Here is a 12,894-nt window from a genome sequence, read left to right on the forward strand (position 1 = left end):
AACTTAAAAAGTTTTGATGGATGCTGAGCAAAGTCATGTGGCAAGCGTTGAGTGGGCTCAGCTCAGCTAGCAAACTAAATTCAAGGGTTAATGTGAAAGATGGTTTCGAGTATGCTTATGAGCAGCTCATCGTTTAATATCATCGCATCTAAATTAGTTGCTTAACACGTGTCCAATAGTTTGACAAATGAACTGGTTTTTTGGTGCGTTTTGTTTCTTTGACGTTCATTCTTTCTGTTTGAAACTCATAAATTAAATGAGTCTCATAAAAATCAAACGATTTATAATTTCGAACCGGCACACACAACGGCAATAATTTTATCGTCACAATCAAAACAACATGACGCGTCAAGAAAAAAAAAATAATAAAAATATGCAGTCAACAATTGAAATTATTATTTTTATTTTTGAAAATTTTTTGAAGCAGCAGCAGCAACAACAACAATAACAACAACAAACGTATCACATTTGCTTGACATGTTTGTTTCGTGTACAAAATATTTTGATAATGATCACATGAATAACAACAAAAAGCAATTGAGTACCCAACTTCGACATGGGGTCACACTTATCGGCTTTGCATTCTCATCTAAATGAAATTATTGTCTCTTAGTTATTTGTGGTTCATAAATTGTACATGTGTGTGTGTCTGTTAAATAAAGCCATATGTATGTACTTTATGTGATTGTTTAATAACCTAACTGTTAACTGACGTGTGGAGTTTTCCTAAAGATCCCTCCCGTCCCCTTAAAAAACAAATCGCCTGCCAAATTGTGTTAATCTATGGACAATTGCCAGAGAAACTTTCAATCCAAAAGCATTGCGTTGCCACTCACGTAACTGGGAAACGTTAATAATCGTATGTAATGCATATGCGACTGCAGTAAATATCAAATTCAGGAATGCCATTGCACATGTCTGACACTGGCAATGAATTTGTGATAGAGGCCTCTATCATCGACGTTTAGCAATTTATGTACGCCTCGTAGCCCCACGCGAAAAGAGCACACACACACAACATAATATAAAATACAATCGATTTCTGAATGGAATATCCCAAAGAGAATTAGCGTTATTTTTTCTGTTAGATATTTATTGGAATAAACAGAGGCATTGGTTTTTCAAAAACATTTTATTATTTGATGATTTTGTGCCAGCACTTTTTGGTGTTTAGAAACGATATAGAGACACATACATAAGCTTACAAACATAATACGCTAGCTACGTAAGTAGTATCAACTACCATATACATACATACATAGTCATACATAGATTAAATTACAGACTAACATATATACTAACATTATATTATGGCTAAGGGAAACTATACAGAAACTAGGCGACAATAATGACACGTGGCGAATACGAGAATGTTGTCCTACAACTTATCATTGATTTAGATGAAGTATACAAGGATCAATATGAATATATACTACTATATGCACTTTAATACACGGGACTCTCACTAGACTAAAATGAGAGTTGAGGAGAATCGATGGGATTCTCTTGAAATTAACAACTCAAAAGTGATCTAATTCATGATGTGGATATGTTAGTTATACGAGTTATCGTTAGTTAGGAGTGTGTGCTTAGAGTTAGTTTTGCATTTAAATTAAGTTAAGCAGGTGGAAATTTCATTTACTTAATTTTACGCGCGATTTACATCGAGAGTTAGTGAGAGGGAGAATGCTGATAAACTTTTGAACTATAAATCGATGCTAGCTGAAATAGCTTTTGTGTTATAATTTGAGACAAAAAGCTTTACTTTCATGCCGCACACTCTCTGGATTTAGTGTAAGTGAAAGCTCTAGAATATTGTATATTGTATTGTATTATACTAATTAGTATTCAGGTTTTCAGGATACTATTATAATATAGTAGTAGTAGTAGTAGTAGTAGTAACCATTTACTAAACGAATTTCATTTGACGCTTAACTAAAGTCCTTTGGATTGTGATATAGTTGATTTTTGTAGCCACCGATCGGGATCGATCTCTCTCTCTCTCTCTCTGCTCACTTGTTTTTCGGTAGGTGGCGCTTCATGTGGAGTGCCAGGTGATCGCTCCTCGCAAAGCTCCTCTCACAGACGATGCACTTGAAGGGCTTGGCGCCGGTGTGTTTGCGATAATGTCGCGTCAGTTCATCGGAGCGAGCAAAACGCCATTCGCACTCGGGCCATTGGCAGGTGTAGGGCTTTTCACCTGCAAGAGACACACAGACAGATGCAACGAAATCAGTAAGTCAGCATTTGACAAAATATATTTCAAGAGCTACACAAATTTTCAAATATTTTACAGCTTAAGTGGAGGCACTTGGAGTATGTCATCAAAGTGCTTCTTGTCTTGCGTTGACATATGCCAGTGCAAGTAGTGTTGTGTATGTACTTATGTATTCAGCTGCAGCCATGTATTCACAAATTAACATTTTCATTGAATTTTCATGTTAGGAGAACTAAAACAACACGACGACAACAACAACAACAACAACAGCGGCAATAACACAACAACGACGACAACAAAACGGCAGCTGGAGCAAATGGTAAGTCAATTCGCAGTCCGAGTCACTCTCCGTCTCGTATTTTATGATTTGGATTTTTTATTTTGGCACACGACTTGCCGCTGACGATGGCCCATTACAAACAACAACAACGACAACAACAAGAAACAACACGACGACATTTGCAAGTAACTCTTGCCTCAGCTCATGAGTCGAGTTAGCTGTTAGCTGGCCAAAAATGCGACCGGCCGGTGCCCAAAAAACTTTGTCCGCTGCTCCATGACTAATTCCCTCCAACGGGGGACCGTTGTTTGCCGGCTATGCTGTTGTTGTTTTTGTTGTTAGCTACCTTGGCTATCAGTGTGCTTTGAGCATTACATTACGTACGCTTCAGCATAAACATAAACATAAACATTCGTGTTCAAATTGAAATTGAATGAAATAATTATTGCGGACTTTTCGAATTTTTGGTGAACTTGACATTTTATGGCATTATTCAAGCATTATTGTCTTGCAATCGAATCAATTGAGTTTGTGTAGCGTATCGAATATGCTTCCACAATTGGATTGTCGACCCAATCGAATTGTCTGTGGATTGTGGAAATAATTAATTCTCCACATTTGGTTCTCAATAGATTCTGAGTCTACAACATGCAAAAATAACTGAGGAATTCATTATATTAATCCAAATTCTTGTGTCTTACAGTGAAGCCTAAACAAATGTAACCTTGCAAAAAGCTTTGATGATGTCTTAGGCCAATATCTTCACACTTCGCATCATCTAAGCTCATCTAAGCCCTTTTCACAACATTTTTTTAAGCAGCAATCATTATAATTGTTGTTGTTATTTGTTATTTTATATTTTACAGTGCGCATATACAAAGCCAGTTGGGTCTTTAGCCTGAAATGCCTCTTCAGACGAGTGCTTGAGTAGGGTGAGGATTGAGTGAGAAGGTGAGGGAGGGGGTGTGCAACTTGAAGCTTGAAGTGGCACTCAGCTGACACTTTTGTAGGGATTTTCGAATAGAAACTCAATATGGGACGGACTCGTGGCATGACTTATTGGTTTATTTAGATCTCTTTTAATGAATTTAAGTGCCTCGAGATGACTGAACATAATCAAAAATTTACCTATCGACACTTGCGTTGCGTGCTTGTGTGTATTTGTGTGTATACGTGTGTAAGAAGCTTTGTTGTTTACAGCCCAAAAATACAACACATTGATAAATGGCTTGTCTGATGTAGTTGATGGTGAGTCATAACACAAAAACTGCCCAAAAAATTAACGGCAACAACAAAAACAACAGCAATAATAACAACTCTAGATCTCGTGGGAATACCATTTGGCAATGGCAAAATTGAAATCGCTCGTAACTAAAATAAAGATCAGCATCGAACCCAAACCCGAGGCCTGGTCCGGGGCAACCAGTAAAATACAAGAAAACAACAAACAAAGTTATGTAAATGTAGTTTTGTAATGTGCGATGAACGCAATGCGATAAGAGTCGTCGAAATTACTTCATAATTTGAACGTATAGCGCGATAACCGCAACATGCACTAACAATATAAATATACGCAAATAAATTAAAGCCCAAAGAGCGAACTCCAAGTCTAGCCAAGACTAGCCGCAGGCCACACTGTCCCGGACCAGACCGGACCTCCTCCAGTCGTTGCCGTTGGGGCCTATATAAAATCAAACTAATTTATGGCAGCGCGAACATATTAGCAAACAAATCAGTACAAAATAAGCCCAGCCGGTGGGCAATCTATGCTCCGTCAGTCGCCGTCTTCCAGTTCCAATCTTCCAATGCAGACACACATACACACGCACACGCACACAAACACATAGGGACTGCGATATGTACAATTTATGCGTTCGCTAGCAGCATAAAGATTAGTTACCAAGTGATTTTCTAATCGCTGCGACCAGAAAACAACAAAAAGCCCAAATAAAAAAGGCAAATTTACGAGCGAGCAAGCGCAAGAAACAAAAGACTTAGGCAACAAACTGGAGCCGGCAATCGCTGCAAATAGTATTACACATGTATTTATAGCTGAATAACTCTACCAAGTGTCCGGCCCGGGCACTTGAGCTACCAGCGCTGCTAATCAGCAAAGACAACACTCAGTTGGCGACTGGCGCCACAAGATGCCACAGCATCAAAATTGCATGAAAAATGTGTATTTGCTTTGGTTATTTGGCCTGCGCCTATAGGCGGGGCGTGTGACGACAACGTTAACCAAGTCGAAAGCCAAACAAATGGACAGCCATCAGACGGTAGCCACAAATGCTAGACTGCCACTCGAAATAAAACTACTATGAAAATTGCTGGCGAAAAGAGATTTGAGCCAAATGCTCAAAGAAGTGGCTTTCGTGCTTGCCCACGGCGGGTGGAAGACAATTAAATCAACTAACTAGATACAGATAGTTTGGCATGGAGTGCAGTCAAAATCAAGTGCAGCTAACGAAGGAAGAGAGACAGAAATACTCAATTAAAAAATGAGGCAGTTTTAATGCATGAAATTATTGGAGAATATGATTATAAAAGTTTTGGAAGAAGACTTTATCAAATGGTATGTGTCTGAGTTATATTCCTCCTTAATTAAGAAAACAGCTTAAAGAATTTTTTTATAAGCAAAGAAATGTGGAACATTAATATTTCAAATTGTAATATGGTCACATAGGTTTTAAGATCTTGAACTTTAATATTTAAAGTGTTCCCTGAGAATTCATGAAACTGAATCGAGTCAAGAATTCACTTTCAGCGACACAATGCGAACACAGTTTTAATGTGGGTCAATATCCATTTTCGCTAGTAGTCTATTCAAAAGGAGAGAGTGTTGGGTATTTCCCTATTCGGCATTTGGAACTTCACCTTGATCCAATCACTCACGATCATATATCGACCCTCATATATATTTTGTTTTCCTTGGTTGGGGCGTTAAGTTTATCAGTAAAGTCAAAATCAGAGTAATATAAAAAGAAAAAATATCATAATAATAAAATTGTTTTTAGTGCAGCGTTTTAAGTTTGCGCATAAATCAGCTGGTCATGTGCGATTAATAAAACACTGAAGGAGAGCTGCTGCTGCTGCGTTTCATATTGGCATTCAGTTGAAGACTGAGTTTTTGGGGCTGGGTCGAGAGTTGAAAGTCGCAAACTGCGAATCAGGGGGCATAAAACGTGTGGCCCATAAAGCGAAGACAGGTGATCAACATCCAACAACAGGCAGACTGGCTGGCAGGCAATGAACTGAGAGAAAGAGAGTACGAGAGTCAGAGAGAGGGAAAGAGAGGGAGATGAGAGAGGGCGATAGAGGAGAGAGAGGGATCAGGGCAGACAGCAAACAAAAATAACGTCAAGTGTAATCTGAGCAAGAAGGAAATGCAGGCCAAACGTGCGCCCAGCTGATGGCGTTGGCGATTGTTGATGTTGCTGTTGCTGTTGTGGATGCCTTATGTTGCAACTGACCACAAAAAGCCGCACACAACAACACAAAAAAAAGCAAACCGTAGAAATCACGATTTTTGTGGTTGCGCGCTGCACCGAAATTGAAAAAAAAAGCGCTTGAAGCTCTTGGCAAATTATGTGCTGGCAACTACAAATATGAGCGCGCGAATTAATCAAAAGCCTTTTTTTCCGCCGTTTCGGTTGCTCAACGCTCTTTCGAACGAAATAAGGCAGCGCAGCTGTGCACCACTCAGTGGCTCATCGTCAGCAGTGGTGCTGTGGTAATAAGCCAAACCTACGCCTACATTGGCTACGGGGCCAGAGAAGCGGCCAGCAAAACTAATGTGTGTGACAGCGGACAAGCCCGGCGGCGCCTCATAACAACAACTAGTTGGGTGGTGGGTGGATCTGTGTATATTAATAATAAGAACTCACCCGTGTGTATCCTTTGATGTGCCTTCAAATGCGAACTCTTCGTATACACCTTGGAACAACCTGCAATTGCAAGACGAATACAAGAAAAAGAAAGTGGGCTTAGTAGATTAACAATGTAGAATATAAGGAAGCTTATGTAGGTTATGTGATTATTATTAATGCAGAGCTCTAAAATATATATGTGGCACATCTTACATTTTAGCAAAGTTAGAAACTGATAACACTTTATTTCATATTAAATATTTGTCCTCAATCTACACAGATTTTTAATTAAAAATCATTACGAAAAACTAAATAAGCATTGAAGCTGTCTATTAAGATATCAAACTTAATTCTCATCTGTAATTGCTGATGAAATTAAACACTAACAAGCAACGCCGAGTGTGGCTTTAATTATGAACTCTTCATTTTTCTGTTTGTTAACTGTAGTTTAACAATTTAAAGCAGTTCATATATGTTGGTAAGCTGAATCTCGTTGTCAGAGTGCCAAATTGAATGGGCAATTTATCTGAGCACCGAGCACCCAAATGCACAATCTTGATAAGATGACTATGAGAAAAGAGGCACACTGCAAAGTGCAGCTGTGCAGTTGTGGCAGCGGCTCAGCAGTGGGTCAGTGGGCGTCGCTGCGACGCCTTGCCACAATCGAGCCTTTAATTAAGCCCCGTGCAGCTGTAGTTGAATCTGTATCTGAAGCTGTAGTTGTTGCTATTGCTGTAGCTGGTGAAAGTTGCACAAGATTCACTTGCACAGCTTGAGACATTTATGTGGCACTTAAAAGGATGCTTAGAGATCCCAGCACGTACGCTCTAATTGAAAGCTGACTGCAACGTGCCTAGCATATAGAAAAGGCACAATGCCAAAAACTCAACTCAGCAGCTAAAAATACTCGGCAGCAAAACACCCGTAAGCCACCGTAGACAAACATGGCCAAAGCGAATTGATAGCTAAAAAGCGAGTCAAGAATGTTGCGTCGACGCCAACAACAGTCGACAACAGCAACAACAATAACAGCAACAATAGTGACAACAACAACGATGACAGTTAGACGCGTGATTGGCTCGGAGACTCTGTGGAGCTACTACGATCAGGAGGATTGTTGATCACATGCTCTGCCAGAGTGAACTTCTGAGACATAACTCACTATGCAATATGCGAGGCAGTCAGCAATCTCGAGTTGCAAGTTGCAAGTTGTAAGACTTCGACTTCGACTGCGACTGCGACTGCGATTCGAATGTGGAGGCAACATAGTCTGTGAGTCTGATGCGTGCGTTTATGGCATAATAACTTCATTTAGACAGCATTTTTGTAGCCTGCTTGCGAGCTTGGCTAAGCAATCCAATCCAACTCTAATATTTTGTGCGCTTTTTGTCTAAAAATGGCAACGCCAAACGTGTCAGACAATTGTCAATTATTTATTAGTGGCAACGCACGTAGCCAACAAAGACAGCGCAGACGTCGACGGAGACGGAGACGACGCCAGTGACGGACAGACGGACGGACGGACGTACGGACGAACGGACGGACCATCACTTGGCTAGACAACGTCGCATTTAATACTAGTTGCGGGTTAAGTGCTTTTCACTCCTCCCTTCACCTCATCCCTAGAAATAGATTTGTGCCTACTGCTAATGGACTGAGCAACCGAATTTTGATTGAACGCTGATTCTCAATCTATGTTTTATCTTTGGCTTATATTCACTTAAATGCTTTGCTTTGTTCAAGAGATCTTTATTTGAATTCCTAATTGAAGTAATTCGTTGAAATACCTATTTGATCTTTAGCATTTACCCAGTCTTTTAAAAAAGCTCTGTTTCCAAATTTTTTATGTATTATGTACTAAGACTTTTTTGTCGGCTAATCTTCTTCAACAATTTCAAATGTTCTTAGCTTTCAGTTCTCAAGATTACCAGGCTGATATTGAAAATGCAACTGTAGCAAGAAACATTGCGCACAGTTAAAAAAACCAAAAACAACAACAAATAGAAAGAGAGTCTCTTACATAAATATGGCACAGGCTAATTAGAATTACAAAAGAGGAAAAAGCGCCACAACAACTGTCAATAGGCACAGCGGGCGACAGACGGACGGCAAGATAATAAATAAATGTATAGATAAATGGGGAATAAATAAATGGCGATTGGAAATACGCTGAACGCATTCGCAATGAGACTGCTCAAAATAGCTAGATATATAAGTAGGGGAGTGGGTGGGGGCTGGTCTAAGCTTGCAGAGCTAGTCTCTGTTATGAAAAAGTGTCGCAAAACGCGCGAAATGATAAACGATAGAGGCACATGGAGTGCATCCGAAAGCAGCTAGATGAAGTCGAGCTGAAGGTTAGCTGTTAGATAAATCGTCGGCACTCACCCACAAAATCACAGTGATGGATGCGACGCTTCTCCAGCTCCGGATTGTTGCGCCGATTGTAGCGGACAGTTCGCACGCTCATCAGACTCGCAATGTGCGCCGGTGTCCCCGGCTGATGATGCGCATGGCGACCACGTCGTCCGCTGCTCGGCGGCGGCGGTGGGGGTGGTGCCGGCTGCTGAACTGCAACACCTGCTGCTGCTCCTGTTCCAGAGGCTGCTCCAGCGGACGTAAGCGTTGTGAGCGTGGTGGTAGGCGTGGCAGCGCCCAGTAGTTGCAGCGTCGGCGCCGGATTCACTAGACTGGGACAGAGGCCAACGAGCTGCTGATAGGGCGGCGGAGGTGTGCTGCGTCTCTGCGCCGCCTGAGCGACAGCAGCAGCAGCTGCCACCATGGAGGCGCCGGGACTCCCGGGATCTGAGCTGGGTGGCGTCAACGGTGGCACGAACATGTGACGCTGTGAGTTAGAGCCCGTCGACGAGGAGGAGGAGCCCGATGTGGCGGAGGGGGTGCTTGGCGCGGCGGGCGGACAAAGCTGCAACTGTTGCTGCTGCTGTTGTTGCTGCAACTGTTGCTGTTGTTGTTGTTGTTGTTGCTGCTGTTGGTGCTGCAGCAGGTGTTGAGCTGTGGGCGTGGCAGTGTTTGTTGTTGCAGATGGCGGGTGTATTTGGTATTTGGTGTGAAACGTCTACAAAAAGAAAGGGGAAGGGGAGCGAGGGATAGAAATATAAAGTTGCTTTTCCTGCAACAACAACAATTGCTGCATAGATTCTTACCTGACTGCTGTGCCAGCTGTAGCCATAGCTGTTGTTGTTGGTGCTACTGCTGCTGGTATTGCTGCTGGTGACGACAACGCTGCTGGTGGTGCCACCAGTAGATCCACTATTGCTGTTGCTGCTACTGTTTAAATATGCTGCGCCTGATCCGCTGTTCAGTTGAGATGCGTATTGTTGCTGATAGGAGGCAGAGTTGCTGCTGTTGTCGCCTGCTGGCTGTTTTGGACTGTTGCTGCCACTGTGATGATGCTGTCGCTGATGCTGCTGCTGCTGCTGCTGTAGCTGCAGCTCGACAACTTCTGCAGCGGGTGGCAGCCCAGACAGCGAGAGGCTGGGATGATGCTGGTACAAGTGTTGCTGCTGTTGCTGATAATGTTGCTGATAGTGTTGCTGCTGCTGTTGTTGCTGCTGCTGCTGCTGGTGGTATTGCTGCTGCTGCTGCTGATGTTGTCGTTGCTGCTGCTGCTGTTTTTCAGTTTTAATCTCCATGGGACTGAGCATTGGTGTCGAGAAAGTTTCGAGCAGAGTTTCATCGATTGCTTCCATTTTGACCTGTGGCAACAACTGTTGCTGCTGCTGCTGTGTCGCCGCTGCTGCAGTTGTATTGTCGTTGCCATTCGCAGCTGTGCTGGTGCTCAGCATGAGCGCATTCTCTGGATCGATATTCTGTATTGAGGTGGCAATATCATCCCAGAGCGCGGGTCGCTGATATGGATCGTCCAATGGATCGCTGAAGAGAGCCTCTTTGTTTTTGGTTTCTGTGAAAGAAAATCGCTTTATAATGAAGCTGCTAATGTCTTATGCAAATCTACAACTGTATACGTTAAGGAATTAATAATGCAAACAATGAAATCTCGCATATGCATGAAATTTACTTATAAACAACCATCGATTTGTTTGACTATATTTAGATGCGACTTTTCGCCTGTCTGTTTGCCGTTGACGATTATCAAAACTCTCACTTGCATAAGGTCTCAAATTAGTCAATTTGCATTGGAGGTTTCAATTTCGTTCTTGTCTCTACTTTTCAAGCTGCCCAAATTGAAGTTTAAGTTCGTCTTTTGAGATTTGAAACTTTGTCTCCCGCGTGTCTGCTTGGGCTTAGGCTGATTTTCGTTGGGTTTCAAATTTCACAATCGGCATAGAAACTATGATTCCAAAAAAAAAATTAACAAATATACGAACACGTCGCGTCTCGCCTACTTTTTTTTTGCTTTTTGCCATTGACTTGTGAGATTTCACCAAGCGTGTAATTTTGTGTGGCCAGCATCTCTCTCTTCCTCCCTCTCTGTGTTTCTCTCTCTTTCTCTCTCTCTGTATTACTTACCATACAAATACTCCTTCTCGCCGCTGCTGCCTGTTGTTGGATTCCCCACACCGTTGCTGGCACCCGCTCCATAGCCCAGTGCCACATCGTAGGGCGCTTCATCGTAGAGCGGGGCACATCCATAGGCAGAATTCGAATTGGAATTGGGTGAACCGGCGGGTTGTTGTTGTTGTTGCTGTTGCAGTTGTTGTTGTTGCTGCTGCTGCTGGGACTGATCGCTGGCATAGCTGGATGCTGCGAGCGGCCAGGCATCTAAGGTGCCACCACTCTCGCCACTCTGCAGACTGTGGTGCAAGTGCTGATGATGATGTTGATGGTGGTGCGCATGCGTGTGCGAATGGTGGTGCGAATGCAGGTGATGGTGGTGGAACTGATGATGGTGATGCGGATGATGTGGTGCAGCTGAATTGTTGTTGCTATTGGTCGTTTGGCTGCTGCTGCTGTTGTTGTTATTATTATTGGTGTTGCTGTTGTTGTTGTTGTTGGCCGCAGCAGCAGCAGCAGCGAGCACTTCTAGCTCAACATCGGCCGGCTCGATCTTGTGCAGACGTCCCATCAGCTCGTGCCGATAATCCAGTTCCGGCGACTGCAAAGATATCAACAAGAAGGAGAAGAAGAAGAAGTGTTAGTAAATAGTGTATTTTATATACATTTGTCCAACCTGGCAATCGGATTCGAGAGCCACAATCAGAGTCCAGAGTCTTGTTCGCTGGCCCCATCATAAATTTTGATTATATTTTTATCGCTGGCCCCCAAACACTTTGAGCCGCATCTTTCTCTTGGCCACTTTTCGCTTATCTTTATTTGGCTGTTTTCTTTTCTTTATTTTTATGACGCGCATCACTTTTTGTGGAGCCGTTTTCAATTTAATTTTCGTCGTCGACCGTTTCTTTCGCATCCAAATTTGTGTGTAGATTTGTCGTCTGATACATTTTATACACCCCATTGTTTTTATTGTTTCGCTCTTAATGCGCATGCGCTTTCTGATATGCAAGTTTGTTACCTAAGTCATTTGTGATGCTGACGCTGACGTCGACGTCGATGCTGACTTTGTGCAAATGCGCTTCAAACAATTAATTTATTCTACACGAGCTGTATACACGATATAGAGTGAACTCAGTCTGGAAACTCATTTGACATACATGTCGATCAGTTTTTATCCAATAGTCGAAGGAACTGTCAAATTCCAATTAGATCAATTACATATATTTTTAATAAAACCAAAGCTCATAGTAAGATTTTATCATAATGATTAGCAAAGTGTAATTTATATTCAATTCTTTGAAAAGTAGATTGTAAGTAATGCAATGAATATAATTTAAAAATGTTGCACGATTTATAGAAAGTAAGGTGGCCAGAATTACATGGCCACTTTACTTTTACTTACTTTTCACAATGATTTTATTATATTTCATACAACTTTCAGATTTATTAAGTAGATTGAGTTTCTTGGGCTGAGTTTTTGATTTTTCTTCCCTTTATGTGCGTTTTCATTCTGGTCACTTCTCAGATTAGTGTTTAGTAATGATTAAAACCATATTAACTCCATAGTTTCAATGGATTGTCGTCTTTGGCTATAAGAATTTATGGTGGGCATTTTATAGGACCCAGACCCGGCGACAAACGACAAACGAAAACAAAAATTGTCTACTAGCTAATTTATGACAACACTTAACGTTGTTTAGGCATACATAATAATCATTTGGCAAATTAGAGAAACTTTTTTTCCTTGGCTTTTCACATGCAAATGATGCCTGCGTAGCAATAGCAATATATCAAAGAGTATAGAGTGTCGATCAGGGCCGCCATTGCCAAAGACCACTAAAACCAAAAAGCCAAAAACATATCTGACTCAATTCGAGAAATGCTCAACACTGACTCACACACTCACACACACACACTCACACACACAGCCACACACAAACTCGCATTTGAAACCCACCAACGTTGTTCGTTTAATTTTATGAGTTGAAAATTTACGAGCGTGGCAAATTATTTTGCCGCAATATTTTTGCCAGCATTTTTCATTTTATTGGCTGCGG

General features: G+C 41.7%; 1 protein-coding gene across 1 annotated transcript in view; it reads right to left on the reverse strand.

The window, feature by feature from the left end:
- Positions 1 to 1,115: 1,115 nt before the first annotated feature.
- Positions 1,116 to 12,894, reverse strand: part of LOC6557761 (dendritic arbor reduction protein 1) — a 31,553-nt gene continuing 19,774 nt past the window's right edge. Inside the window, exons 2-6 of the mRNA XM_001984341.2 lie at positions 10,853 to 11,438; positions 9,526 to 10,283; positions 8,750 to 9,437; positions 6,383 to 6,442; positions 1,116 to 2,200 (exon numbers count right to left, since the gene is read on the reverse strand). Coding sequence (XP_001984377.2) covers positions 2,013 to 2,200; positions 6,383 to 6,442; positions 8,750 to 9,437; positions 9,526 to 10,283; positions 10,853 to 11,438 — 2,280 coding nt within the window. The 3' untranslated portion in view covers positions 1,116 to 2,012. The remainder of the gene's footprint in view (positions 2,201 to 6,382; positions 6,443 to 8,749; positions 9,438 to 9,525; positions 10,284 to 10,852; positions 11,439 to 12,894) is intronic.

The sequence above is a fragment of the Drosophila grimshawi genome, unplaced genomic scaffold, assembly GCF_018153295.1.
Source record: "Drosophila grimshawi isolate 15287-2541.00 unplaced genomic scaffold, ASM1815329v1 contig_44, whole genome shotgun sequence".
Classification (NCBI taxonomy): Eukaryota; Metazoa; Arthropoda; class Insecta; order Diptera; family Drosophilidae; genus Drosophila; species Drosophila grimshawi.